Below are 26115 nucleotides of genomic sequence, written 5' to 3'. Positions count from 1 at the left end.
GTCGTGACTGTCAGGACAGACTTGCCTCTGCAGGGGGAGTGCAGCCCCGGCGGCAGCGGGGTTGGGGGGATGCTGTGCAGCGTTCCTTTCTTTCCTTTCAGAGGTCTCGGGGGCCAATTCCCTTCCGCACGTCAGAAAGATCGGCACAGTAATACTTGTGCCTTGCGTTTTTATGTGTAGCAGGTACTGCTGGGTGCTTGCTAAAGATGGACACGGGCCGTCCCTCAGCAACGCGCTCTGCTTAGCGCCAGAACTCAGCCCTGCCCAAGGACCAAGGCCCCTCACTCTCAGGGAGGTTGTTGAACGTGCTCTGGCATTCAGGGATGGTTTTTGCCAGCTTGGCATCACTGCCTTGGCCCTGGAGCACTGGGACCCGTTAACGAAGGCTCTGAAGTCACGGCGGGTTTCCAGCAGCCTCCGAAAGCCTGAAATGACACTGCACAGTCTTCATCTTATTCCTGCCTCTGTCTGTAATGGTCTGACTGTAGCAAACTGGACTGTGAGATCAAGGGATTTGTGGTTTTGTATTTTTTTGTTGCATGTTCTTTTCTCCCCATGAGTCTTCATCTCCCTCTGGATACAAACTTCTGGCCTTGATTTTACGCTCACTAAAAGGTGCAAATCCGTGCTTGTTGCACTGCTGCTCATGTCAAACAGGACGCTGTGAAAGCTTCTGAGATTTTGGTATGAATATTTGGAAACATTATTTTAAAATACCGTCAGCTCTTGAACGAAAACCCAGAAATGTCTCTAATATTATTCTGGCTCTGGAAGAGGCTGAATTAAAAACCCGTAGAGATGGAGCTCCCGAGCGGGCAGCGCTGCTCTGACTCGCCTCGTCCCTGCTGGAAGCGTCTGAGCTCCGAGAAGCCGGGCGGGGGGAGGCTGCGGCGCGCCGGTCCCAGCCCGGTGTACGGGAGCGGCCGGGGGCGGGAGAGCCGCACGGAGCCCGGCACTACCCGAGGCGCCCCCCGGCCCCGGCGCTTCCGCCTCGGCGGCGCCCGCCCTCTTCCGCCTGGCGCGCGTCACGGCGGCGGCGCGGGCGGTCACGTGGGCGGGCTCGGCGCTCGGCCCGCCTGGCGGCTCGGGGCTCGTCTGGCTCAGTCTGGCGCGGGCGGCCGAGGGGCCCGGAGCGGCGCGGCGGGAGCGCAGCGGGGCCGCGGAGGCGCTCGGGCCCGGGCGGCGGCGCGGGGCGGGGGGGGCCCGGCCGGGCCGTGAGGGCGCGGCGGAGCCTGGCGGCGGCGGCGGAGCGGCCTGGGGGCTCCCCCCGGCGTGCGCGGGCCGAGCGGGCCGGGCCGGCGGCCGCGGCGGGGCTATGATGCGCCCGCTGCGGGGCTCCGCACCTCCGCGTGTCCCCCAGGCAGGTCCGGCCCGCGGCTGAGAACCCCCCACCGGCGGTGAGTGCGGGCGGGCGGGCTGCGCCGGCGGGGCCTGGGGCTGGCCGGCGCGGCCCGGCGGGCTCGGGAAGCCGCGGCGCCCGCGCGGCGGAGGCCCGTCCCCGTCCCCCCCCCGCCCCGCTCCGGGCGGGCCGAGGCGAGGCGGCGCCGCGGGCTCCCTCGGCGCGGGGGGAGCCCGGGCCGGCGGCGGCGGTGCGCCCGCGGCGGGGCCCGGCCTCGCCCCGGCGCCGGGGCGGGCTGGCGGCGCGTTCCTGGGCCGGCGTCCGCAGGTCGCTGCGCTTCGGACCGCTGCCCCGGGGCGCGCTCCGCCGGAGCGGCTCCCGGCTAGAAGCGCGGCTTGTCTGGCTTGGCTTTCCCATTGACTCTGTTTTTACGGTGAAGAGGGGAGCGGGCCTTGGGGTGAAGGGGCAGATGGTCGTCGTATTCTCAGCGTCTTCCTACTTCCGTGCTGTCCTCCGTTTTTCAGTACTGTTTTTCCCACCTTGTGCTGGGATTTCTTTAGCTCGGTGGATAAAGAGCTGTCTGCTTCTTGTGCTATGGGCAGTGAGGTAAAATGCAGTAATTCCACCGGAGAGCCTTGCTCCGTGGGTGCCTGTGGGATCAGCAGTTCAAAGGTTGCCTTCCTAGGTGGTTGGCACCATATGGCGCTTAGGAAAACGCTTGCTGTTCTGTTTCTTGTGCAGACAGAGGATCTTGTTCCATCACAACCTGTGGCCACTAAAGAGTACTAATGAGTTCTCCTCTCCCTTTTCAGGTATGGCCTCACAGCTGCAGGTGTTCTCCCCTCCGTCAGTATCCTCGAGTGCCTTCTGCAGTGCCAAGAAACTGAAAGTGGAGCCCTCTGTCTGGGATGTTTCAGGACAGAGCAGTAGTGACAAGTATTATACCCACAGCAAAAACCTCTCAGCAGCCCAAGGGCAAGCCAGCTCCTCTCATCAGGTAGCCAATTTCAGCATCCCTGCTTACGATCAGAACGTCCTTCTCCCTGCTCCTTCAGTCGAGCACATTGTGGTTACAGCAGCCGACAGCACAGGCAGCAGTGCAACAGCGTCCTTCCAGAACAGCCAAGCCCTAACGCATAGGAGCAACGTTTCTTTACTAGAACCATTCCAAAAATGTGGATTAAAAAGGAAAAGTGAAGAGGTTGACAGCAACGGTAGTGTGCAGATAATTGAGGAACATCCACCTCTCATGCTGCAAAACAGACCTGCGGTGGGTGCTGCGGCCACAACCACCACGGTAACCACTAAAAGCAGCAGTTCCAGTGGTGAAGGTGATTATCAGCTGGTCCAGCATGAGATCCTGTGCTCTATGACAAACAGCTACGAGGTCTTGGAATTCCTGGGTCGAGGGACGTTTGGGCAGGTGGCAAAGTGCTGGAAGCGGAGCACGAAGGAGATTGTAGCCATCAAAATCCTGAAGAACCATCCTTCCTATGCTAGGCAGGGCCAGATAGAGGTGAGCATCCTCTCTCGCCTGAGCAGCGAGAATGCTGACGAGTACAACTTCGTTCGCTCCTACGAGTGCTTTCAACACAAGAATCACACATGCCTTGTATTTGAGATGCTAGAACAGAACTTGTATGATTTCTTAAAGCAAAATAAGTTCAGCCCGTTGCCCCTGAAATACATCCGGCCAATTCTGCAGCAAGTGGCTACTGCCTTGATGAAGTTGAAGAGCTTGGGTCTGATCCATGCCGATTTGAAACCAGAAAACATCATGTTGGTGGATCCTGCACGCCAGCCCTACAGAGTGAAGGTGATCGACTTTGGCTCGGCCAGCCATGTGTCTAAAGCAGTGTGCTCCACTTACTTGCAGTCGCGCTACTACAGGTAAGCACTGACACACCATTTGCTTTTCAGCAAAGCTGATCCTGGTGGGGGGCTGGGGGTTTGCTTCTACAAATACTTAACTCTTCTACCAGTATGCTTAAGCCCAGTTGAAGGGGAGGAGGAAATGATCAGCCTATCCACTGTTCTGCATGTTTCCTGGAGATTTCTTCTGCAATTTGTATGTAAATAGGTAGAACTTGTACTTTGCAAGCATGACGTAATATGCAGTCCAATAGCTTCCTTTTAACCCAGATTAGTGCAGTAAGTTGATTTTACTGTGTCGCTAGTTTGTGAACTAGCCCACTGGGGAAGCAGTATGCTACTAGTAAGTAGTGTGTTTTGGGTTGTTTGCCATGATCTGAAACTAGCCCATTACCGTGGTCATTTAGAAGGGAGAGAAGTCAAAGGGATGCCAATTTCTTTTTATCCTGTTTTTTCTGGTTCCATCTTTGTCTGAACCCACTTCATGAGCACATGACTTCCTGTGTCAGCTCTTGATAAGTCACGCTTTCATGAGACGTGTAGCTCTTTTAAAGTGGCAATGAGCTTGATCTCTGCTTCTTTTAGCAAAATGTAGAAATGGCTTCTACTCTACTCCTGTCCGAGAATAATAAATAAACTGCGGGAAAAATTGTTAAAACTCAGAAACTGCGTAGCTAAAGCAAACTGTGCTTTTTCTTTCAATTATTCCTCCAGCTTGGTTCAGTTAACAGTGTGTATTTCAATACAAGTAGCAGTGGGCTTCGCTAAATGGATGCAGAAAGAACTTCTGGCATCAAAGGGACACGAAAAAGTCTGTGCTGTGTTGTCAGGGTTGCTTCCAGCGGAATGTGAGCTCACTTGATGCAAAACTTAACTAGTATCTAGTCCTTCCAGCTGGGACGAGACAGAGGACTCGAGGCACCCCACCCCACCCTGAGCCTCTGCCCTGTTTGATGTCTTTCCCGTCCTCCTAGCTTCAGTTTAAAGTTCTGGCTTGTTGTAGGCTTCTTCTCTTCGTTCCTCGTGCTCCCTCTATCCTTGCCCCTTTGCTTTGTGTGTTTGTTTTTTGTTTTTTTCCTCCCCTCCAACACCGACCGGAGTACCAGCTTTCTGTGCCTTTTTTTCATGATACGAATTTTTCTTAACCCGTTCCTCATGGTTTTCTCTCAGCTTGTTGACACCAATCTTTCCAATTCTGAACTATTGATTGTTATTTTTTTGTGACGCAGCTGTCTTCTGTGTGCCATAGCCCTGTTAAAGTGCTCACTGTCTGAAATGCATCATCAATTTTGTTGTTGTTGCATCGAAAGAGGTGACCACTGATGAAGAATCTGCTCTATCTGACTTGCAGCACATGTGAGCAAAGCGGTTTGGGGAGGCACACAGTGCTTTCCAGTTTCGGATATCGCAAAAAACATTTGGCTGAGGCAGAAGCAGCAGGGGGTGATAAGTATCTCAAAGGGGTGCCGGGAAGGAAGCCGACTGCTTCAGCTTTTTGTGCGGCGCTGAGCTCTGAGCCACGGCCGCCTCCCTGACGAGGGCTGACCGACGCTGCCGGGAAGGCAAATAACCTGAGATCAGACTGTCTGCTTGACTGAAGCACAGAATGCTGTGATGTGGAAGTCTAATATTTAGGGATATGTAATTAGTTTAATAGTGATGATTACTAAAATCCATACTCTAGGAACTTATGGAGATGGAGTAGAAACCAGCTTATTGTGGGAGAACTGGATTGTTTTAACCATATTCACGTTAAATTAGTGTTCAGATGAGTTCTAAGTGGAAATTTTTTCAATGCTGTGTTTAATAAAACAGTATAGACCAATTCTTCATTTGGTTCTCTGTCAGCTATTGAAAATAAACTTCTCATTCTGTGTTCACTTCTTTGTTTTAATACCTGTTACTGGCACTTATGTAACTTCTGTCTCCTGTAGAGACACCTAAACCAGCCAGACTCCGGTACTATAGGGTGAATTTTCTGATATATATACCCTAAAGGAAGAAACCTTCCTTTATTAATAATGCTCAGTGCTGCTGGAGGTCATCTTGTTCGACAGCCCTGCTCACTCCAGCTTCTGGTTGTGCTTCTGGCAGTTGGACAACCTGCCTTGGTCTCGATGACACTGCTGGAGCCGTGTTTCAGTTGGGACGTGGCGCGGGGTTTGTCAGGGCACGCGTGTGAACGCCGAGGCAGGTTCCCTCTCTCCGCAGGCAGTACTGGTGCCTCTGCAGTGTAATCCCAGTCAAGATGGACAGTTTTACTGCCGTGACATGGTTGACTCAAAGCATGAGTAGAAGTGCCCATGAAGAATTGCTCGACTCTGAAACCAGGCATGGACTAGGAGTAGACTAACTCTGGCAGTCGTGCTTCTGTGCTGTGACTAGTTTCTGTGGCAGTCCTGAGATTACTGGTGGTAATTCCTGACCTGAAAACCAGAATATGTGCTTGTTACATCAGGTGTGGAAGGGTATGGATGCTTTTTCTTCCCTGGGAAGGATAAACAGTAGAGGAGAAGCAGACAGCTTGTAGAAATGAAACATCCCTGGGAAGACTGATCTCCCTGCTGTTCAGAGTGCGGTTTGCTCATGTCCCGTGTTCCGTGTAAGTCCAGCCATCGTGCGAGTCCTGCCCAGATCCCTACCTCCTGGTGTTCACTGTAGGCCAGTGTAGAGGTGCCCAGCAAACTGAAGATACTAAGCTGAAGGACTGAACGATCTGGGCCATGAGAACGTGGCACGAGTGCTGAGGGAGCTTGCGGAGTGCAGTACTTACCTCTACTTTGGGCTGCGTGACCTACTTCTGTCCCAGTGTTGGCCTGGCAAGCAGCAGTGCATGCTGCCAAATCTAACTCTGCTAATCCAGCTCTGAGTGGTGAGCGTTTTGTTCACTGCATCGCTGGTTACAGCTGTACAAGCTTCATATTACTATCGTTCTTCACAAGGCAGGGCTGAAGACCCATGTGTAAACATGGTGTGTTTTGAAATGCTAAAAGTAAGTCTGGGATTTTTCTGCTAGTGCTGTGAATCCTCTCTCTTCTGAGGCTGCCTGAGCATATTTGCCAACTAGGGAAGTTGGAGTTTGGCAAGCATGTATGCAAAGAAAGAATTTTGTTGATTTCTATTTCAAATAGCTTAAGATCGTAAAATCCCTTTAATCTCTGCCAGACCAGCTATGGAAGTGACCTCTGCCTGCTGTCCTGTTTCAGCTGACATCTCGTAAGGCCACCGAGCACAGTGGTGTAAAAGGAGGGGAGAGAGATTATGATTAACCAGCTCTGCCCTGCAATCAGAATGAAATCAAGTGGCTTGTGAGAATTGAATTTATTTAGTTCTAGGGAATAAATTCATAGAGTTCAACTTGCTATCATTTTGTTATTGAGGTTTCAGAATGCAGAAGTCTATTCCAGCACGTGGTTAATAAAGACTAACAAACTATCCCATCCAGCCTTCGTTGCCACTAATCTCTCTCTGTTGGAATTGGTGGGATATTTTTTTAGGGCACTCATGAAAGATCAGCATGCTTTGCTTGTTCCACAAGCCACTTAATTTTAGTTTGTGTGCCGGTCCAAACCAAGGGACGCGTGCAGCGTTCCTTATGTGACAGGTTTGGGCCCCATCCGAATTGGAAATTCCTGCATAAGTAGGATAATCAAGAGGATCAGTGCAGTTTGTTGGTGATGACTAGTAGATGAATGGCACGTGGGGTTCTGAAAAGGCTGCGTGAGTGACGGCATCGTGCTCTGCTTTGTGATGACCAGAGTTTGCGGGAGTGGATTCCTCTCGTTTGCACCTGTTAGCCTGCAGAAAGCTGGGTCTGTTCCAGCGGAGTTCTTTAAAATATAGGAATGTTTAGCAGGATATTCAGCATTCATATATCAGATACTTATCATATTTGCATAATCATTTGATGTTTTCACATAGGTGAAACCGTTCAAAGTCAACTACTGCCAGGGATAGACAAACATGACGACAGGCACAGCAAGTGTCCGAGTGTCTTAGCTTAAATACCCTGTTATTCTGGTACTAGGGGTACTTCATGGCTCTGCTCTGGGGGCTCAGACATGAGAGCAGAACCTCCTTGCGTTAGAGCTGAACAATGGAGGACAGGTATGACCTCACTGCAGCAAACAGCTGGTTCAGCTCTCTGTCTTTTTTGGTAGATCTTGTGCTTTCCCAGGGGTACCGTGCCTGGGCAACTGGGATGAGTACATGCGTTTTGGAGACTGGCTAATGGTAATTGTTTAGTCACTGAAAGCAAAAGCAGTATGTATGTCACCATGGCATGAAGGGTGATTAATTGGAGAGACTCTTCGTGCCGTATACAAACATTTGGGAGGTACATTCGGGCTGAGCAGTTGAGGAGGGTGTCAGATCTGTTGACACCTGTACGTTATGCAAGCCCTGTTTTTTAGAATTCTGTTGAAAGATCAGAGCTGGTTTTAGAGCCTTTTTTAACAACAGAAATATCCACACGGTAACACAAGAAGTGTCACGCAAGCCCTGGGGTGTGCTACCCGAGTCAAGACCAGAAAATAGCCTGGAGTTTGGGACTTTTCTGTCTTCCTTTGTGCTTGTGTTAGTTATGCATGAAGAAAATCAAGGTTTTCGTGTTTCCTGTACTTTCCAGAGTAAATTCCCACACCAGCTCACATGGTTTTTGCAGCACTTGGGTTTTGTTCTGTATGCAAATGTATGACCAGAATTTAGCCTGGCAGAACGGCATCGGTTTGTTTCAGAGCTGTGTGTAGGTGAAGAGTTGTACTGAAACATCCTTTTGTGTTATGAGTCAGTTCCAGGCAGAAATCTCCCTGAAATTCCAGCCTGTTGCAGAAGCAAACCCTGCCTGGAGTTGAGTTTTTTTTCATCACCCTCTCGTAAAGGCCAGGCCAGGCACATTTTGCATTTTGCATTAGGTGTGGTTCCGTGCACAGAAACCTGTAACACAACCTCGCGGAGCAGTCACAATCTCCAGCTGCGTTCTCGCCGTCCGTTTTAAACTCGAAACTCTCCAGACAAACCGTGCATGAAAACCCGCTGACAGAAGCGGAGCTGCTCTCTGAAGAGCTCCTTTCTGTGGCTCTGCACATGCTGCTCTCTTCCAGCCTTCTGCAGCTGGTTGCCTGGGATCTGGAGACCTCCTTCCGAGAAAAGTCTGGGCACTGTTTGCCGTAATTTTTCTTCCCAGCTCTGTCAGGGCAGGTTGTGTGCTGTCTCGGGGTGCTTCACACCATACCTACTGCCAGGTGTAATTAAACTAGTTACAGCAGGAGTAGCTCCGTGTCACAGTTGCAGAAAGGCCACCTCGAGTTGGAGGGCACCACAGCAACAGAAGGCATCCAGCTGCGCCGGTGACTGACATCAAGGCTGGGATCCGTTAGGCCACTTGAGGAAACATCTTCTGCTCTACAGTGAATCGCTTGGTTTCACGCAGATTTACTTGTGCTTGGAGGAGAGGAGGGGTGTTACTCAGAGCAGTTTGTAGGAAAGAACTGCGTGCTTTCAGAGTCGAAGATTTTACTTCTTTTTTTTCTCCCCTCCCAACAGAGCTCCCGAGATCATACTGGGTTTACCGTTCTGTGAAGCTATTGACATGTGGTCGCTGGGCTGTGTGATAGCTGAGCTGTTTCTAGGCTGGCCGCTGTATCCGGGAGCGTCCGAGTATGATCAGGTGAGAGCGCGTGGCGGGGTCTGGGGGTGTTCAGATGAAACCCCAGTGATCTGTGGCCGGACCCTCTGAACCCAGTGTGTCCTATGTCACATTGCATCAGTAGAAATCGCCGTTGTCTGTCATCTTCAGCTCGTTTTCTCTCCGTGGTATTCCCGTTGCCTGTCTCTGTTGTTGTGCAGCAGAGCACGGAGTTCTGTGTGTTTCAGCTTGAGTTGAATGTGGTCATCTAATATGTAGAGTCATTTTATAGTTGACCCCCTGGCTTCCAAACCCAAAAGCTGTTGAAATACCTTCCTGTCAAAACAGACGTGAGGTGTTGAAACGCCCTCTGTAATTTCACCATGAGGGCAGTTTTTCCACGTGGAGACAGAGCAAGCCTATCATTCCTGTCCTGCTAATACCTACAGCAGCCCTCGTGCTTAATGCCAAGTGTGGGCCCCAAGCTGCCTCTGCAGTACGAGGGCAAGAGTCTGAAAAGGCATCTTGAACTGACTGGTTCTTGCCGTGGATGCTCAGCATGAGTACCTGGGCCAGTGAGTCGCCTATAGAAGCACCAAACGCCTATATGAGAGGTTTTGTGAGGGTGACTTTTCCACTGTGGTTTTTATGGTGGTATCTGGTTACAATGCTGGGTATAGTTTTCCTTATGTGATAAAATACATGAAAACTTACTAAGTTTGAAAACCTACTTGTGTTATATCTTCCCAGCACTGTAAATTTCCAAAGGAAACACAGTGGTTCCTTAATGAGCAGAGTAGGTTAGAAAATAGCTGAGGTACAGCATGGTGGTTTCCTTCCACACACACTGAGTTTCGTGTAATTCTGGGAGCCTTATCTAGTCATGCAGGTAGGTGGGGAGGAGGTGCTTTTTCCATTGCTTAATAGACAGGATTTTGCACTTCTTTGTGGGGCAGCATGAGGTGTGGCTTCTGCGGTTGATTTTGATATCTGAATTGCCCTTGAATAGTAGGGATGATTTGCTTTCATGTTTTTTGAGATTCTGCAGCAGCACGTAAAAGCTCAGGCAGAACTTGTGAGAGGACCTCTCCAGGAATGAGTTCATGGGTTGGGATGGGATTTACAATTATTTTTTGAACGCTCTTTGGCTGTAAAGCAAGAGTTAATGTCTCATAAAAATAGTAGAACTCTTAGCTGAACTGTTGTGTAGATGCAAAAAATACTCACCTGCAGACGCTTCAGATCCACACTGGCGTAAATGAAAAGTGAGTCAATAAATTCATACGATCACAAGCAATAACCGTGAGTTAAGTGCCCTGCAATGTTCAGCTGTTTTGGCACAGTGGAATAGCAGGAGTTTTGCAAATAAGAAGTGAGACGTGCTAAAGGGCCTATAATTGATAATTTGTGCAAAGCCGAGCTACCTTAACATCGTGTTTCCAGTCCTCATTTTATAAATCAGGCTTATCAAGGTTTTTTGCTTAAACTTTTAAATAGATTTCTTTGAGGAGAGTCATGACAAAGGCAATTTCTCACTGTACATCTTGAGAGCAAATACCATTAGCAATTGGGCAACATTTGGAATATTTTAAAAAGCTTATTATTACGTTTTTTCATAACTTGCTATTTTCTTTCCTTTTGAGCATGCCTTTTTATTTGTTGGCTATTTACGTGTGTCTTACTGATACTGTCACAACTGTTCAGGTGCACTTTGAAAAATTTGGAGCCATTTTTCTTGTTACATGTGAAATATATTAAATGTTTTTGAGGATGTAAGAATCTGATTGTTTGACAGGTTTGGTCTTGCTTTCTTGGTCAGCGAGAGCTTTCGCGTGACGTTATTCTCAGACTGTGTGCCTGGAGTATGTGTCGCCAATCACAGCAGTGCTGCTCGGATGCTTATGCCTCTAATTCTATGTACATCCCTGGTAACTTCTGTGGTATTTTTCTCTCCAAATGCATACTTCTTACATTGCTGATATTGAAGACTATTGGTGTTACTTCGTTGATGTCTCAAAAGCTTGCAGTCTGCTCACATATACTTGGGCAAAAATATTTCCATTAAATAAGAAAGATGTATTTAAAACCTAAAATTTCCGCAGATAATATGGTTAAAAAAGTGAAGTATCCTTTTAAATACTTGAGATAGTCCCTTAATTTTGCAGTTTCAGTTGTCTGGGCATTCTTTGTTGACAGGTTGTTTCCTGTTGGCTGTGAACAAACCTGGCTGATGATTGCTCAATTAGCTGTGAGTTCTTTATATTGGGAGTCCTCATGCTTTTAATTTTCTTTCCTAGATTCGTTATATTTCACAAACTCAAGGCCTTCCAGCAGAGTACCTTCTCAGTGCGGGAACGAAAACAAGCAGGTTTTTTAACAGAGATCCGAATTTGGGATACCCACTGTGGAGGCTGAAGGTTTGTCTGTCTCTCTACTTCCCAATTCTGTTTTATTCATCAAGGGCTTGATATAAATTCACACTTAGTTTTGGTGTGCTGTGAAAACATTCCGAGTGAAGATTTGTTTGGAAATGCCATTCAAATATAGCTGATTTGTGTATTTCATTTCAGAAACTACAGACCTCCTGGTACTCGTGTAACAATAGCAGCTGTGCATGGTAGTATCAGCAAAGAGTGGGTGTTAAAGTAATTGAGATAATTGTTACTTATTATGGCCTGCTCAGTCTTGGTGAAGTGTGTCATCTTGTTGTCATCTCCTGACAATACAAAGAGTATTGGGAGTATTTCATGATGGTGTTTGTTAGTTTAACAGAAATCTTTGTGTATTGGCAGAGGACAGGAAAGAATGAGACATACGCTGCCTTTGCCTTTAAAGCTGAGCAGCAAAAGGAAGGGGATTTTGCCTTTCTTCTTTGCGAAAGAGAGATTTAAAACATTTATAGCCTCTTCTCCTCCTAAATGGAAATCTTCAGTTCCTCTGGCATTAGCACTGCCTGACGAGGCCTTGCAATGAAGTCATTGCATGTTGCTATTTCAGCTTTGCAATGAATTGCCTTTCCAGTTGAGGAAGTGAGAACCCGTGGCTGTTCTGGTTTGGCCCACTGGCGTGTGATTTGTTTCACAGCAGCAGAAGTTCACCTGACTCCACTCTTTTCTTGCTGCTTTTTCTTTATCCGTATGCGATATCTCGGTTTATATTCACAAATGCTTTCTTTTACAGACCCCAGAAGAACATGAGTTGGAGACAGGAATAAAATCAAAAGAAGCTCGGAAATATATATTCAACTGTTTGGATGATATGGCGCAGGTGGGTGGGCACACAGATAACCTCCATGTTAATCACGTTCCTTGTGGAGATCTCTAAAAATGAGGCTCCTGTGCTGGGGCAGCCCTCTTCCACATGCTGTTGGGAACGCTGGTGTGGGTTTGCCAGGGTGCCAATTTGCACCATCAGAAATCACTGCATTAAGGACTATCGAAATGTTAGTTATGAAGCTGTTACAAATTTCCTGGTTTTTCTTAGGCCTTGATGCAGTGGATGTAACAGGTGTGCTTAGCCTGGTACGGCTGGGAGTAGTCAAGTAACAGGAAAGTTAAACACCTCCAAGTGTCTTTAGTGGATTAGGCCTCTTATTGGGCTTTGGAAAGGTTACAGGAACTGCACATCGTTCTGGTTTTTTCATTCTGTTTTCAGAGGTAAAATGAAGGGGTATTTCAGTGGTTTTAATATCATGAGGCCTTGAATCTGAAACATCTTGGTCTCAATTTTCTGTTGCTTTTGTAGCTGTTTGTCATCGCTTTATATCTGTGCAGAGAACGGAGAATCTTGACGTTCTGATTTATAGCCCCTTGTAGCCCCCCACAAAAAAAGAGGGCGTATTGCCAGGCAGCGGGGAGTGAAGCCTGCTGGATATCTGTTGAACAGACCGTCTTCGTGCTCAGATGAGAATTCCATGTGGAAGTTTGAGTTCCTTGTGTAGAACGAGCAAGGGACAGCTTGTGTGTTAGTGCTGTAGTACCTAGAATTAAGCTGGTAAGAGACAGAAATGCCCAAAAAATGTTTCTGCATGATGTGAAATTACCAAATTATTAGGTAGCAATTAACTTGATGTTTGTTTGAACCGCTCTCACTTTATTTTCAAGGTGAATATGTCTACAGACTTAGAAGGGACTGACATGTTGGCAGAGAAGGCTGACCGAAGGGAGTATATTGATTTGTTGAAGAAAATGTTGACAATTGATGCAGATAAGAGAATTACTCCACTGAAGACTTTGAACCACCCGTTTGTTACAATGACACATCTGCTGGATTTCCCGCACAGTAATCAGTAGGCTTCCTTAGAGTTCTTGTTTTCTTGCAGGAGGGCTGATTTGAAACACAGAAGAGCACTTTTCTACTTTCTGTCAATGCTGTTTTCAGCAGTTTCTGGCTGACCTGAAAACAGCAGTGGCATGTATAAGGAGTGGAATGTTTGTAAGCTTCTCTTTCATGTTTTAAGACATTCTTTGTTGATTTAAAAAAAGCCCAAACAAACAAAAACAAACAAACCAAAACAACAGCAAACAAATGCACAAAAACCCAAGCAAAACACCAAAACAAACAACAAAAAACCCTAAACCTAAAGTCGTGTGTATAGTTAGGAATCTGTCGTGTCTCTGTTGTACTGTGTTTACATCTGATATTTTCCTTCTGTCGTTCTGTTTCAGTGTGAAGTCTTGCTTTCAGAATATGGAGATCTGCAAGCGAAGAGTGAATATGTATGATACAGTGAACCAGATTAAGAGCCCGTTCACGACTCACGTTGCTCCTAACACCAGCACAAACCTGACAATGAGCTTTAACAACCAGCTCAATACAGTACACAATCAGGTATAGTGTCTTCTAACTCTTTTTTCTAATCAAAGAAATGGAGTAGCTGAATTTTGTGCCATCAGGCCAAGTCCCGTTCTGCAAAAATACTGTATGTAATAAATTGCTCTCCAGAATTTGTAGTCTTGTCTTGAAATTTAATTTTCCAAAACTCAGGCCAAGGCAATCTGTTTACTTCACCTAATCATATTTGCCTGTCAGTTCAGCAATGTAAGTACCGTTGGTGCAATTCATGGGTTTTCTCCTATGTTGTCATATGCCTTTTGCCTGAAACCTTTTCCTGGTGCCTGCTTCATAGTATAATACTGATGGTTCCTGTTGTTTCTTTTATAGCAAGTATGAGTGATAAATCTGACATAATTTTTTTTTCCTAGGCCAGCGTATTGGCTTCCAATTCTACTGCTGCTGCTACTCTTTCCCTGGCAAACTCGGACGTCTCACTGCTAAACTATCAGTCTGCTCTGTACCCATCATCTGCAGCACCGGTCGCAGGAGTGGCACAGCAGAGTGTTTCCCTGCAGCCTGGAACCACTCAGATCTGCACGCAGACCGACCCGTTCCAGCAAACGTTCATCGTTTGTCCCCCTGCTTTTCAGAGTAAGCAGAAAACCCCTTTGTATGGGCCTGTGGTTTCGGTTAGGTAGAAGGGAGGAGTTGTAATTTGCACTAAACTGAGGAAGTACAGAAGACCACTCTATGCCTGTCACACAGTGCTCTTGCGTCAGATGTCACTGCAGAATCAGGTCAGACGTGTAGACAATTTTGTTCTTTTCCAGGTCATGCTTGAACAGGTGACAGTATCTTGCCTGCTTAGGTTGCAGTCTTCATCTGGTTGCTCAACCAGTTTTTCCCCCCAAACTGAACACAACAGCATTCCACAGAAAGCAGTGAACAGTGGAGCCAGAGCTGTCTGAAAATAAGAAAGTGTCGTGCTGTGCCAGGAGTGAGCGTCTGGTCTTTGAGTGTCGGTTCACAAGCAGCTGTGCTTGTGTTCAGTTCACAGGTCTCAGTTCACTGATGCAGCGGTGTAGTTTGCTAGCAGCAGACTGTCACAGATGGCCAGTAAGTGAGGTCAGCACAGGCATAGCTCTATTAGTCCTGCAAGTTCTCTGTGCCTACACCTGGCTTGTGTTAGTAGGGAGGGTTGTGTGTGAAATGGGACCTGGTAGTGTGAGATTTGAGCTTTAGACTTAGTCTCAAGCCACATAGAATTAGATGTCTGTTACCTGTGTTTCTGAAAACAAGACTCTAGACTTCAGCAGAGCTGAGCTTTTGAGGGCTGGTTGTCCATCACTGCCTGTTGGCATACCGTGTCTGCAGAAATATTTGCTTCAGCAAATATTTCAGCATTTGTATGCTTTTGTCAAAGGGAGCAGCTTTGCCTTCTCTTATCTGACCCTGTTTCCTGCACTTACCTGGTAGGAATTTAATTTTGGAAAGAAACTTTAAAAAAAAGGCAGCTTAGTGGTGATGTATTCTTGTCCTCCACAGCCGGACTTCAGGCAACTACAAAGCATTCTGGTTTCCCAGTGAGGATGGAGAATGCTGTCCCAATTGTACCACAAGCACCTGCAGCACAGCCACTGCAGATCCAGTCTGGAGTTCTCACACAGGTAAAAAAAAAAAAAAAAAAGAATTCATGGAGTTAACTGCAATTCCTACCACCATCCAGGAGAACCTGACCGGCCCCCTGGTGCTGGGGTGGATGCAGGGGGTTCTCGGAACTCTCCGAAAGGTTAAATGCAGATCACTTCTAAGACAGTGTTTTCTTGTTTTGCTTTGTTTTTCTGGAATATTTAAAGTCTAAACTATTTTGTGTCATGTGCCTCCCTGAGTTTAGGAGTTTGCTTTAGTAATGGGAATAAATACAGAGTTTCCAGCTGCTGAAAACAGGCTGTATTTTCTCACGGGTGTACCCTGCCTTCCAGGTAGCGCTGTACATTTTTGCCTTCACTTCAAAAACGTGGCAGCAAATTTTAGAAAAAATCATTCCTGTGAGAAGCGAGATCCCAGTGACACCAGATTGTGTGGTGACACGCAAGTGACAACACAGATTACTTGTGTTAAAAGTTCATCTTTATTTCTGAATTGTCCTCGATTAGTTGCATTGTTAGTGTGAATCGATGCGTAGCGATGACTTACCTATTTCTGTTGTTTACGGTTTAAACAATATGCAATAGCAAAATTCACTAATAGTACTAAAAAATTATATTTTTAACGTTAGTAACATGTTGTAAACTAAAACAATTTTTATTTCCAAAAACTAATGCTTTAATATATAGTGAGTGCCCAGTGATTCACAGGTTTTATTCACTGAAAAATTTTAATTGCCTTTATAATTAAGTGCGCTTTTATTTATTTGCATAGTTTTAGTTTCTGCTGACATTAACACATACTTTACTAGTTTTACTCTCCAGGCAGTATATTGTACTTACAGACCTATTTGTAGAGGAGTAATTTTCAGATTCTTCAGTCCAAATAATTTTGGTGGCATTCTGTGATCTATGGTTTGTTTAGCATAATTATACAGGTAACGGCATCCAAAAAGCAGAATACACTTGAAGGAGGCCCACCTGAATCCAAACCCTACTTTTCCTGAGAATGCAAATTGTGCACCAAGGATCTAGTTTTAATTAGACGTTTGACGGACTAATACGTGTTTTGGTAGTTTCATCATAGATAACTTTGTTCTTTCGTGATACAAAAGACCTGCCGTGCCTTCGATTAAATCCCTTAGTTTATCTTTTTCCAAGAGTCTTGTATGTGAACTTGGAGGTACGACAGTAAATGCCGTGTGCTGCTCGGGATGCAGTGTGTTACGGCTCGGTGCAGTGTGTGTAGTGTAACTTGCTCTCTGGGACCCAGAAAAGTATCAGTAGCTGAACACTATTTCATTTTTGCTTTTGAACTGTGTCATCGGAGAGATCCTGTTCCCAAATTCCCTGTTCCTTGTGTTCCCCTCAGGGAACTGCTTAGAGGAACATACCCAGAGGGTCTGGGCGTTGGTTTCACTGCATCCATTGCAGTTCTGGAGTCTGCTCCAGCTCCGCAGAACGCCAGGGAGGCGAAGCCTTTTCTGGCCCTATTGCTGAACCCACTTATCCTGCCTCAGTACGTGTGTTTCACTCACTGCCTGATCTACATTTCAGGGAAGCTGTACACCACTAATGGTAGCAACTCTTCATCCTCAAGTAGCCACCATCACGCCGCAGTATGCGGTGCCCTTTACTCTGAACTGCGCAGCCGGCCGGCCAGCGCTAGTAGAACAGACGGCTGCAGTACTGGTAATTGCCTCCCTTGATTGTGTTCACTAACTGAGTTTTTGTTTTAACTTAGACTTGCAGAGGGCATGGAAGCATGTGCCGTCTTGTGGCTGTGTTCTTGCTACATCTTAATGTCTTGTTGTTTTCCTCCCCAACATTGCTGAAGCACTGTCTGACTCTGACGTTTAGTGTGGCTCTGTAAAGAATCCAGATCCATTGACTATGACTTTTTACTAGCCTAGTATTACAAAGCTCTTCTAAGCTATACTGCAGAAGAGTTAAAATCGTTCTTGTTCTTTGTTTACTACACTATCTTTGCCTTTTGATTGTTGAAGCAAAGGAAACAGCCTTTAGCTTGACTCTGCTACAGGTACCTGGATGGCCAGAATTTGAACCACTTGGCAAGTTTAGCTACATACTTTGTTTTCAACACGTGTAAAGCTGCTTTGCATGTAGAAATGTTTCAGGTCATTAAGCACAGGCTAAAATCTCTAACGACAGCAAATTCTTTAAGGTATTGCTTTAGCAGTCGATTTCTCTTAACCTCTGTTGAACATTGACAATAATTTTCTGGCCTTTTGTTATTTGTAGCCAATCACAGGTAGCTTGTTTCATCCAGATAAAGATACCATTCTTCACAGATCCTTTCAGTTCATATGTTTCTTGGTTGAAATTAAAGGTGAGCTCTAGTATCCAAAATGGCAATAGCCAGCTTTTCTGCTATTTGGAACAATTTTTGAAAAGCATGGGGGAAGGGAATAAACACACCTCTAAGAAGCCTATGTTTTCAAAATTGTCCTCTTCTGTATTCAGTTGGCACCTGCATCAGAACAACTTTGCAAGTGCCACAAAGAAGTCATTGTAAAACTCCAGAATCAGATCAGTGAAGCTTATGAAAACATTGCAGCGCCCTTAAGTGCTGGTATCCTCACATGTCTTTCAAAGCGCATTCCATTATGTGAACCATGTTGTTTCTTGTGGCTTTGAAGTGGTAGTTTGAGTGTTGTTTTCTTCCAAGAGGGAGACCTCTGCCGAAGTGGAATTTGCTCGAGTCATACCTGTACTGAAATTAAAACCCACTCGTTTTGAGTTCTTCTGCACCAAGTTGGTTGCTCCCTGTTTCTGAGGATGGGAAGGCAGGAGAGTGGGCTTCTCCTGGGCCACAGCTCTGAGCTAAGCAGGCCCAGGGATGTATCTCCTTCCCTCCTCTCGAATTTTGATTGCTGAAAGGCTGCGATCTAGGCTCTGGAAACGGCAAGGGGTGACTGTAGCAGAGCTTGGGACACGAGCGAGTTGTTAGTGATGTTTTCAAAAGTGTATTTGGGCTTTTGATGGACAGACAAATTCTCTTCTCCTGTGTATGTGCAGTGGACTTGACGTGCAGCTCCCCTGTACAGCAGGGGAGATCAGAGCCACCGTCTCCAGACCGTGAGCCTGGATTCTGAGTTTCTCTGGAGGACTTTCTGTTTGGATTCTGGGAGCCTTTGGCGTGAATTTGCTCACCTTTAGTGCTTCCGACACTTCTCCCTTGCTGCTTCCCCTGAGTTTGCATTAGCCATTTGCTGAGCTTTGCATATTTTTGTCCTTCCTCTGTCAAAACAGTTCGTCGCTTGGAAGGCCCGATTTCTGCCTCTCATTGGGAAATTATATCTTGCTGTATTAAACTCTCTGCTTTGTCTTGTGCAGGTGTTGGCTTTTGGAAAGACGCATGGTGTGACTTTTAACATATTTCTCTTCTTTTTTTTTTATTTTTAATATTATTATTATTCCACTTATGTTGGCAGAGGTTTTACCAGTTCTCTGCTTTGAAGGCTTCTTGTTTGGAACCAGTATTTGTAATAAGTGGATCTGTTACTTGCAGAAATATTTTATTTAAAACAGCAGGTGTTTATGGTTTTGCAGTTTAAACTGCAAGAAAGAGAGCCCTATATTTTCAAAATCATAGAAATATTGTACTGCCACATTTATTTTGTGTTTTGTTGGGGTTTTTTTCCAGAAGAAACTGCATTTTGTCAATTTGGACAGGAACATTAATAATATTAATGAACTGAAAATATCTTCCATGTATCGCCCTTGTAACGAAATATTTCTGTGTGGCTTTTCTTAAATACTTTTGTTGATGTGGGGTGAATTTCCACAGTAATAACACTGTCTCAGCTCTCTCAGTGTGAGCCCTGTAAGGCAGAAAACCAGAAAGGACCAAATTGGCTTCATATTTTGGAATCCTTCAGCAAAGCAGTGTGCATAAACTTTCCTGCAGAAACAGTCACTGCACCTGACAGTACGATCTCTGGCTGCGTTCTGCAGTGCAATATTAATTCTCTTTTCCCCAGGTGACATCTGAGATGCAAAAGGTTAGCAAAGTGTCAGGGGAAGCTTGATTCTCTGGTTTTCTTGTTACTGTACTGAGATCTTTTAGGAAAGTGCAATGATGTGCCGTTATCTCTGCAAGCTAACAATCTGCACGAGTGCATTTATTGCTTGGAACAAATATCTGTTCTCTCTCCACGGGTAGGAACTGAAATCTAGTGAAGCTGTGTATCTGTTGTTTTGCAGCAGGCCTGGCCTGGGGGAACCCAGCAGATACTGCTTCCTTCCACCTGGCAGCAGCTCCCAGGGGTTGCTTTGCACAACTCTGTTCAGCCAGCAGCTGTGATTCCGGAGACGATCAGCAGCAGCCAACAATTAGCTGACTGGAGGTAGGGATGGCACAGGGTCCAGCTCTGTGCCAGATGGAAATACGTGCCATCGCAGTGTTGCCTGCAGTGCACAGACTTTCTCCCTTCCCTTCGAAATCACGCAGGGGCTCGGAGCAGCTTGCGGTGCCTGCAGTGCAGTCATGGGATTTGGGTCTTTTTCTTTATTCTTCTGCCCCAGGAATGCACATTCCCATGGAAATCAGTATAGCACTCTCATGCAACAGCCATCACTACTGACCAACCACGTGACATTAGCGACAGCACAGCCTCTGAACGTTGGAGTTGCTCATGTTGTGAGGCAGCAGCAAAGCAGCAATGTTCCGGCCAAGAAGAACAAGCAGCCAGCACCAAGCGCAGCCAAGTAAGGCTTCCTTTTCCAGCCCTGGAATGGCTGTGGGTGTGTTTGTGGAGGTTGCCTTTGTGGTGTGAAATAGGGTCTTCTGATCGCAGAGGCATTGTCTGTGCAACTTCTTGATGTGCTACAGTTACTTTTAAAGATGTCTTGGAAAAAGTCTTTATGCTGTAGTCACTGATCTAAGTCATATTAATTTCGGTGAGAGTGCAAGGAACATGGTTGGCCAAGTGCTTTACTGTACTGGTCAAAGGGGGATTGTACACCTTCAAGGTGTCTTGGTGCCATAGCAGTGACAGTGACAGAGCTGACGTGTCTAACAAGGGCTGGCAGGTTTCTGGCAGTGTTCAGATTGATCAGTTCTGTTCAGAGCATCATTGAGTGCATTGGTTGCTTCTGGGATGCGTTCTGTGGTGCTCTCCTGTATGACTACCTGCACTGTTGTTCCCTTTGTGTATTTCAAGATGTTCCTTCTTGTACATGTGCTCCAGCCTGCTGGAGCTTGGCTGTTCTTAATGCTGGTGCTGGTTGGTCCCAGCCTGCTGACACGTAGCTGAATACTGCTTTGATTTCCCTTCAGGCCCAGCTCGACTCTAGAGACTGTGCCCTCCCAAGTTTACTCGCTCATTGGGAGCAGTCCTCTGCGCTCCACCTCCTCCTCTTCCAACGTGCTCGTCCCAGTGCAGGAGCAGCACCAGCCCATTGTGATCCCAGACACTCCAAGCCCACCTGTCAGTGTCATCACCATTCGCAGCGACACTGATGAGGAAGAGGACAGCAAATACAAACCTGCCAGGTAGGAAGTTCATTAGGTAGCCAGCACTGGTGTGTCCTGAGCTCAGCCCAAGCGTCAAGGAGAAAGGAGAACACTACGTGCAAAGCCCTGGCCAGGATAAGAAGTGCTTAGGCAAAATTCTGCATCATGTCTGCTGTGCTGTTTGTGTCTCTAGTTAATCAGAATTTCATGTGACAAGGAGGGAGGGTATGAGATCCCAGAGGGAGATTTCTTGTGTCTTGTAAAAGCTAGAATGTTTCCCATTTGCTTTTTTTTTTTCTTCCCCCCCCCCGCAGTTTGGGTATGAAGCAGAGATCCAATGTCATCAGCTACGTTACTGTTAATGACTCCCCTGATTCCGACTCGTCCCTCAACAGCCCCTATGCCACAGACCCACTTTCCTCTCTCAGGAGTACAGGCGGTGCCCTGGAGCTGCCGAGCAGAGGAGCGGCTGACAGCTCCAGCTCTCGGACTATCATTGTGCCACCGCTGAAAACACAGCTCAATGACTGCGTTGTAGCTACCCAAGCCTCAGGTAGGTATGCTCTCCTGGTAGTTTTTGCCGAGGCTCCGGTGCTGTCTTATCCCTCACAGCTTTGTCCTCACGTTTTTGGACTCTGCATTGGGTCTTCAGAAGCTTTAGGTTTCACAGCTGCTGTTCTGAGAGTGCAAGCCTTGGTCTGTTTTCAGTTTCGTTGATAGATTTGCCTTTCATATGTTTGGCTGTATTTAGAAAGATCTGTAAAAATTCCCAATCATTTCTTGTACGATTGCATTTTAAATCGTAGCTGAACAAAAGGCTCTGTTACGCACATAGTCCCTGTGTGTCCTTTGTTTACCTAAGCTGGTTATCATGGTGCGTGGCGTGTGAAAGAGAAGAAGGGACTAAAGATTCGAAATCTTTCAGGCATCCTGAGCAGCACCAGTAAGACCAAGCCAGTGGCATCTGTGAGCGGGCAGTCGTCGGGATGCTGTATAACACCTACTGGGTACCGCTCACATCGCGTGGTAACAAACGGTGTGCAGCCCCTCAATCTCAGCCAGGTGAGCACTGTGTGACTTCTGCTGGCCTTTGAACATGATGCTTCAGAATTGCTTTAGACACACTATGCTGTGCAGGGTACGGTAAACTGTAGGAAATATAGGTGAAGTTTCTCAAGGCAAAGAATTTGTTACTGTACCAGAGGCAGGAGAAGGAAGCATGGTTATGTTTATATCCTTTCTTTGTGCTCCTGGTCACGCTTGTCTTGCAGTGAGTCATTCCTGCCACTCGGTGGGAGAGGGGCACCAGGATCCAGCTGTTGAATTAGAGTAGCATTGAAGGCACTCGACAGTTTGAGGAGAGGAGATTCTTTTGGGTTTTACCTTCCTTCTCTAGATCTCACGAAGCCCCAACCAGGAGACTAAGGCTGGACCTTGTCTCTCAAACTAACAGCACCTGACTTCCCTTGAAACTTTCAGAGATTGGTTTCACTTCAGTTTGCGTCACTGCTCTTGATCTTTGAGTCAAGCTGCAGTAACCTTTCAGAAGACAGGAAGTGTTACACCTCCAGTTCATTTCTGGCATGGGGACAAGACAGGCTTTCTTGTGCTAAAATGGGGCAGCTGGGCTGCTGCTCTTGCTGAGGTGCAGAAGAACGGATGTGTCAGAGGGGTTCAAGGGCTGGGTCAGTCATAGGACCTGCCTGCGTTTGTACAGCTGTGTAGTGCGGTACCCCAGGTGTGGCAGTTTGATCCCATTGTAGAGGAAAAGTGTCACTTTTGTCTCAGTGGAACTGCAGTAACCCTTCTCAAATCAATGTGGAGGTTTCACAGAGCTGGGAGGGGAGGATCTGCAGAAGCGTCAGTCCTGCAGCTGGAACGGAGGTGTTGATCCGGAGGCTCCGGCTGAACCTTCCTTGCTCACCTCCTGTCCGCTGCACGTTTCCCTGAGGATAGCCACTAACCTTATTTACTTCTTCTCCCTGCAGAACCAGCAAACAACAGTGCTGGCCTCCCAGGAGAGAGGTGGAAATGCTGTCCCACGTAGGCAGCAAGCTTACGTGGCACCCCTCACATCAACTATGTCTCAGGCTCCCTACACGTTTCAGCACAGCAGCCCAGTGCATCCCCACCTGGCAGCAGCGACGGCGAACGCGCACCTCTCCAGCCAGCCACATATGTACACGTACGCTCCCACCACTGCTGCCACACTGGGCTCCACCACCTCCATCGCCCACCTCTTCTCCCCTCAGGGCTCTTCACGGCACACCACCTACGCTGCCCACCCCAGCACACTTGTCCACCAGGTCCCTGTCAGTGTTGGTCCAAGTCTGCTGACTTCGGCAAATGTTCCGCCTGCCCAGTACCAACACCAGTTTGCTCCCCAGTCCTATATTGGTGCTTCCAGAGGATCTGCTATTTACACTGGATATCCGCTGAGCCCTACAAAGATCAACCAGTACTCATACTTGTAGTTGCTAGTAAAGCACTGTCCTGCAATAGGCCTGAGAGGTTGGAGAAGGGTTTCAGGTGAACCTTTACCTGGTAGTGACTGCCTGGGTTGTGTTTCTCCTTGGTCTGGTTGCATGTTGTTCAGAAATGTCTCCAGTGAGTTCAGTCACTAACTGAGCAGCATGCTTTGTTACCAGTATGAGGGTCACTAATTAAGTTTTTTAAATTTTACTTACTTTTTATAGATGCTTTTAAAAAGTTCATGGTCACATTTATTTAATTTTTTTCTGTTGTGCTAATCAAAAGGAGAAAGAAAATCAGTGTCTTGGAAGACAGATCCTGATGACTTTTTTAACTTGTATAACTTAAACAAAAAGACTAGCAGATTTTATTTTAGCAGCTTGCACAAATCCATGTTGCCACTAAAAATGTAATGCACATTTTTTCTCATTATGTTGCTGGGGCAGTTTTAAAATCAAGTTTACTATTTTAACGTTTGTTCTCTAATTCACTTTGTCTGTAACAGATTGCTGGTTCTGCAAAAGCCATTACATCTCCATATGTGTTGCTGTCAAAGTTTTTTGTTTACTTCTCTGCTTTGTTTAAGGACTGGTAGAGGCAGCTGCCTCGTACCAGCAACATTACATATTCAGGAGTCTGTGTAAACCCTGAAATCTGTTTTGTTTTCTTGAAAATTCTCTGTCTCCATAACACAGCTGAATTTTTATTGCATTCATTGCAGAATTCTTGTAAGTTTTTCAAGCTGTATTCAAGATCTCACTGTGTAACAGAGCTCAACACCTTTGCCAGGATGCTGTGGTCTTCAGTTGAGAGCAAATAGTGCAGCATTGCTCTAAAATTTGGTTTCTGCAGCAAATTAGATGCTGGCCCTATAACGGAGCTGGATTCCTTCACAGAAGCACAGGGCTTTCCTTTGTTCTGTTTTTCTTAATATTTTTCCTCACATGATTCATTTAGGAGGGAGTCGAATTTGAAATACAATGAAACATCACTGTATTGATGTGTACAGCTTTTTATACTCCTGTGAGCGTATCCTCCTGGATATGTCAACAGCTACTTTAAAGCGCTCTTATTAAGACTTGTATACAGTACATGCATGTAGGAATCGAGGAAGAAAAAAGAAAAAAAAAAAGAGAAAGAAAAAGAAAAAAAAGGAAAAAAATCCAGATTTTAAAGTTTATTACTGAATTTAAAACTATTTTAGAAGTTTTGTATTGGTGGTGTTTTAATATTTTACATAAAATGAAATATGTACATATTGATTAGAAAAATATAACAAGCAAAACTTCCTGCTAACCCCAAATGTTCTGTCTTTGTAATCAAAATGTGTAGTGATTATACTTGAACTCTGTACTTAGTGTTTGTCTAATTCTTAAACGTTCCTGGGGATGGAGTTTGGTGTATCCTTTGTATTTAAACCAAAATGAATTGATTCATGTTGGAATGTATGTGATATAATGCAATGGTTAGAGCTCATCACTGTAGCACTGAGAGAGGAGTAGAGCTTCGTGAGAGACAAGGATACCTTCTGATTTGTTTTGCACAGGTATGTGTGATGAAGAGTTGTTTGGTGTGTCCCCTTATTGTAGTGCCTTAAATGATGATGTAGTGTGACTAGAGTTTACAGTGAGCTTGCCTTATGAGGGACCAGCAAGCCCCCGTCGAATCGAAGCAATTCACTGAGCTTATCACAGCAAGAGCAGCAGTTTGTCGCGTAGGTGCGTTGTTCTCAGTTTAATGCTGTCATAAAAAGCTGCGTTTTTGTTCGGAGTGAAGCGATGTTTCCTTAAAGCTTTTCCTTGAAATGGCACATGTACTGTTAGATGTCTGTCAGTGCATTTCGAATAAGGTAGTGCTGGGAATGCATTGGAATGTTTAGTCTAATATTGCAGAAGTGATTAAATATGTGCAATCACTTTTTATGAGATTAGTATGGCGTTACCTTCCCCCACGTTCATAGCAGACATTTCTTGTAAAATATTGCTAGCTTGGTTATAGAATATTTATACCAAAGAGAGCCTGCTGTAAAGCACATAATACCATTAAAAAGTTTTATAACGCTACTGCTAATGTGGAGTTGTTGGGAAGGTTTGTCAGCTGTAGCCCTAGTTAGTGTTCAGAGGAAATACTCATTTTTGGATAATCAGTGCAGCTTTTAAACTACACTTTGTTTTCTTGGGTCCCTCGTACTAGGAATTATTTCTCATCTTCAGTACGTAGATTTAAGTATCTTGTCCAAAGGGATGATAAACTTGCTTGAGTGGTCATATTACTGCAGCAATAAGAGGTTTTAGTAACCTTGAATCCCAGTTTATGTTCCGTCCCAGTGGAAAAGTGGCCAGTTCTCTGACCGGCATGTGACAGGAAGTGCAAAAGTAATTTCTGAAATTCCATGTAATTGATAGAAGAAAGTCTGGACTGACCTGAAGTGGGTGAACTGTTAAAAGGTTTGGCATCTCTTTCGACAGAGGGGTCAAGGATTTTGGAACTGGACAGTAGCATTAGCGACGTTGTTGTTCAGTGTGTTTTTAGTCGGAGCACTTCCGTAAGCGTGCGGATAACCAACCGCTCTGGCTGTTCCACACCTTTGGTGTAAACGATGCTGTTTGTTGCTGTAGGCACTTTGTTTCCTCCGTATGCCATTGCTTGTGTTCCGTGCTTGCCTTGAGATACCTCCTGGGTACAGAGTTGTGCCTTTCCACCGAAAGGCAAAACCAGCTCCAACTCCTGTTGCAGGAAAACATTATTCCCTGTTTTGCAAATAGTGAAGTGTTTTCCATGCAGTCCTAATAGGAAAAAAAGACCCCTAGCAAGATCTGCTAATAATTTCAATAACAACTTGCCTGCTTCCCCCCCCCCAAAAAAAAGGCAGATTAAAAAGACCTTTTATCTTTAGAGTCCCTGT

The 26115-nt window shown here is 46.1% G+C and overlaps 1 protein-coding gene across 4 annotated transcripts; it reads left to right on the top strand.

The window, feature by feature from the left end:
- Window positions 1-1328: 1328 nt before the first annotated feature.
- Window positions 1329-26066, top strand: HIPK1 (homeodomain interacting protein kinase 1). Of its 4 annotated transcripts, none has more exons than XM_086627386.1 (16): window positions 1329-1397; window positions 2152-3229; window positions 8756-8879; window positions 11135-11254; window positions 12018-12104; window positions 12941-13125; window positions 13505-13667; window positions 14042-14264; window positions 15159-15280; window positions 16817-16951; window positions 19490-19629; window positions 19808-19990; window positions 20562-20777; window positions 21053-21291; window positions 21664-21800; window positions 22727-26066. In XM_086627386.1, the coding sequence occupies exons 2-16, from the start codon at window positions 2154-2156 to the stop codon at window positions 23210-23212; spliced, it is 3636 nt and encodes a 1211-aa protein (XP_086483512.1). In that variant the 5' UTR covers window positions 1329-1397; window positions 2152-2153; the 3' UTR covers window positions 23213-26066. The 4 variants fall into 4 exon arrangements, with proteins under 4 accessions (XP_086483512.1, XP_086483513.1, XP_086483511.1 ...); XM_086627387.1 differs by having other exon boundaries at window positions 19487-19629; window positions 21167-21291; XM_086627385.1 differs by having other exon boundaries at window positions 19487-19629.
- The last annotated feature ends 49 nt before the right edge of the window (window positions 26067-26115 follow it).

This window comes from Tauraco erythrolophus, chromosome 27 (assembly GCF_009769465.1).
Source record: "Tauraco erythrolophus isolate bTauEry1 chromosome 27, bTauEry1.pri, whole genome shotgun sequence".
Taxonomy (NCBI): domain Eukaryota; kingdom Metazoa; phylum Chordata; class Aves; order Musophagiformes; family Musophagidae; genus Tauraco; species Tauraco erythrolophus.
The sequence above is the reverse complement of the archived record's forward strand: the minus strand, read 5'-3'. Positions and strand labels throughout refer to the sequence as shown.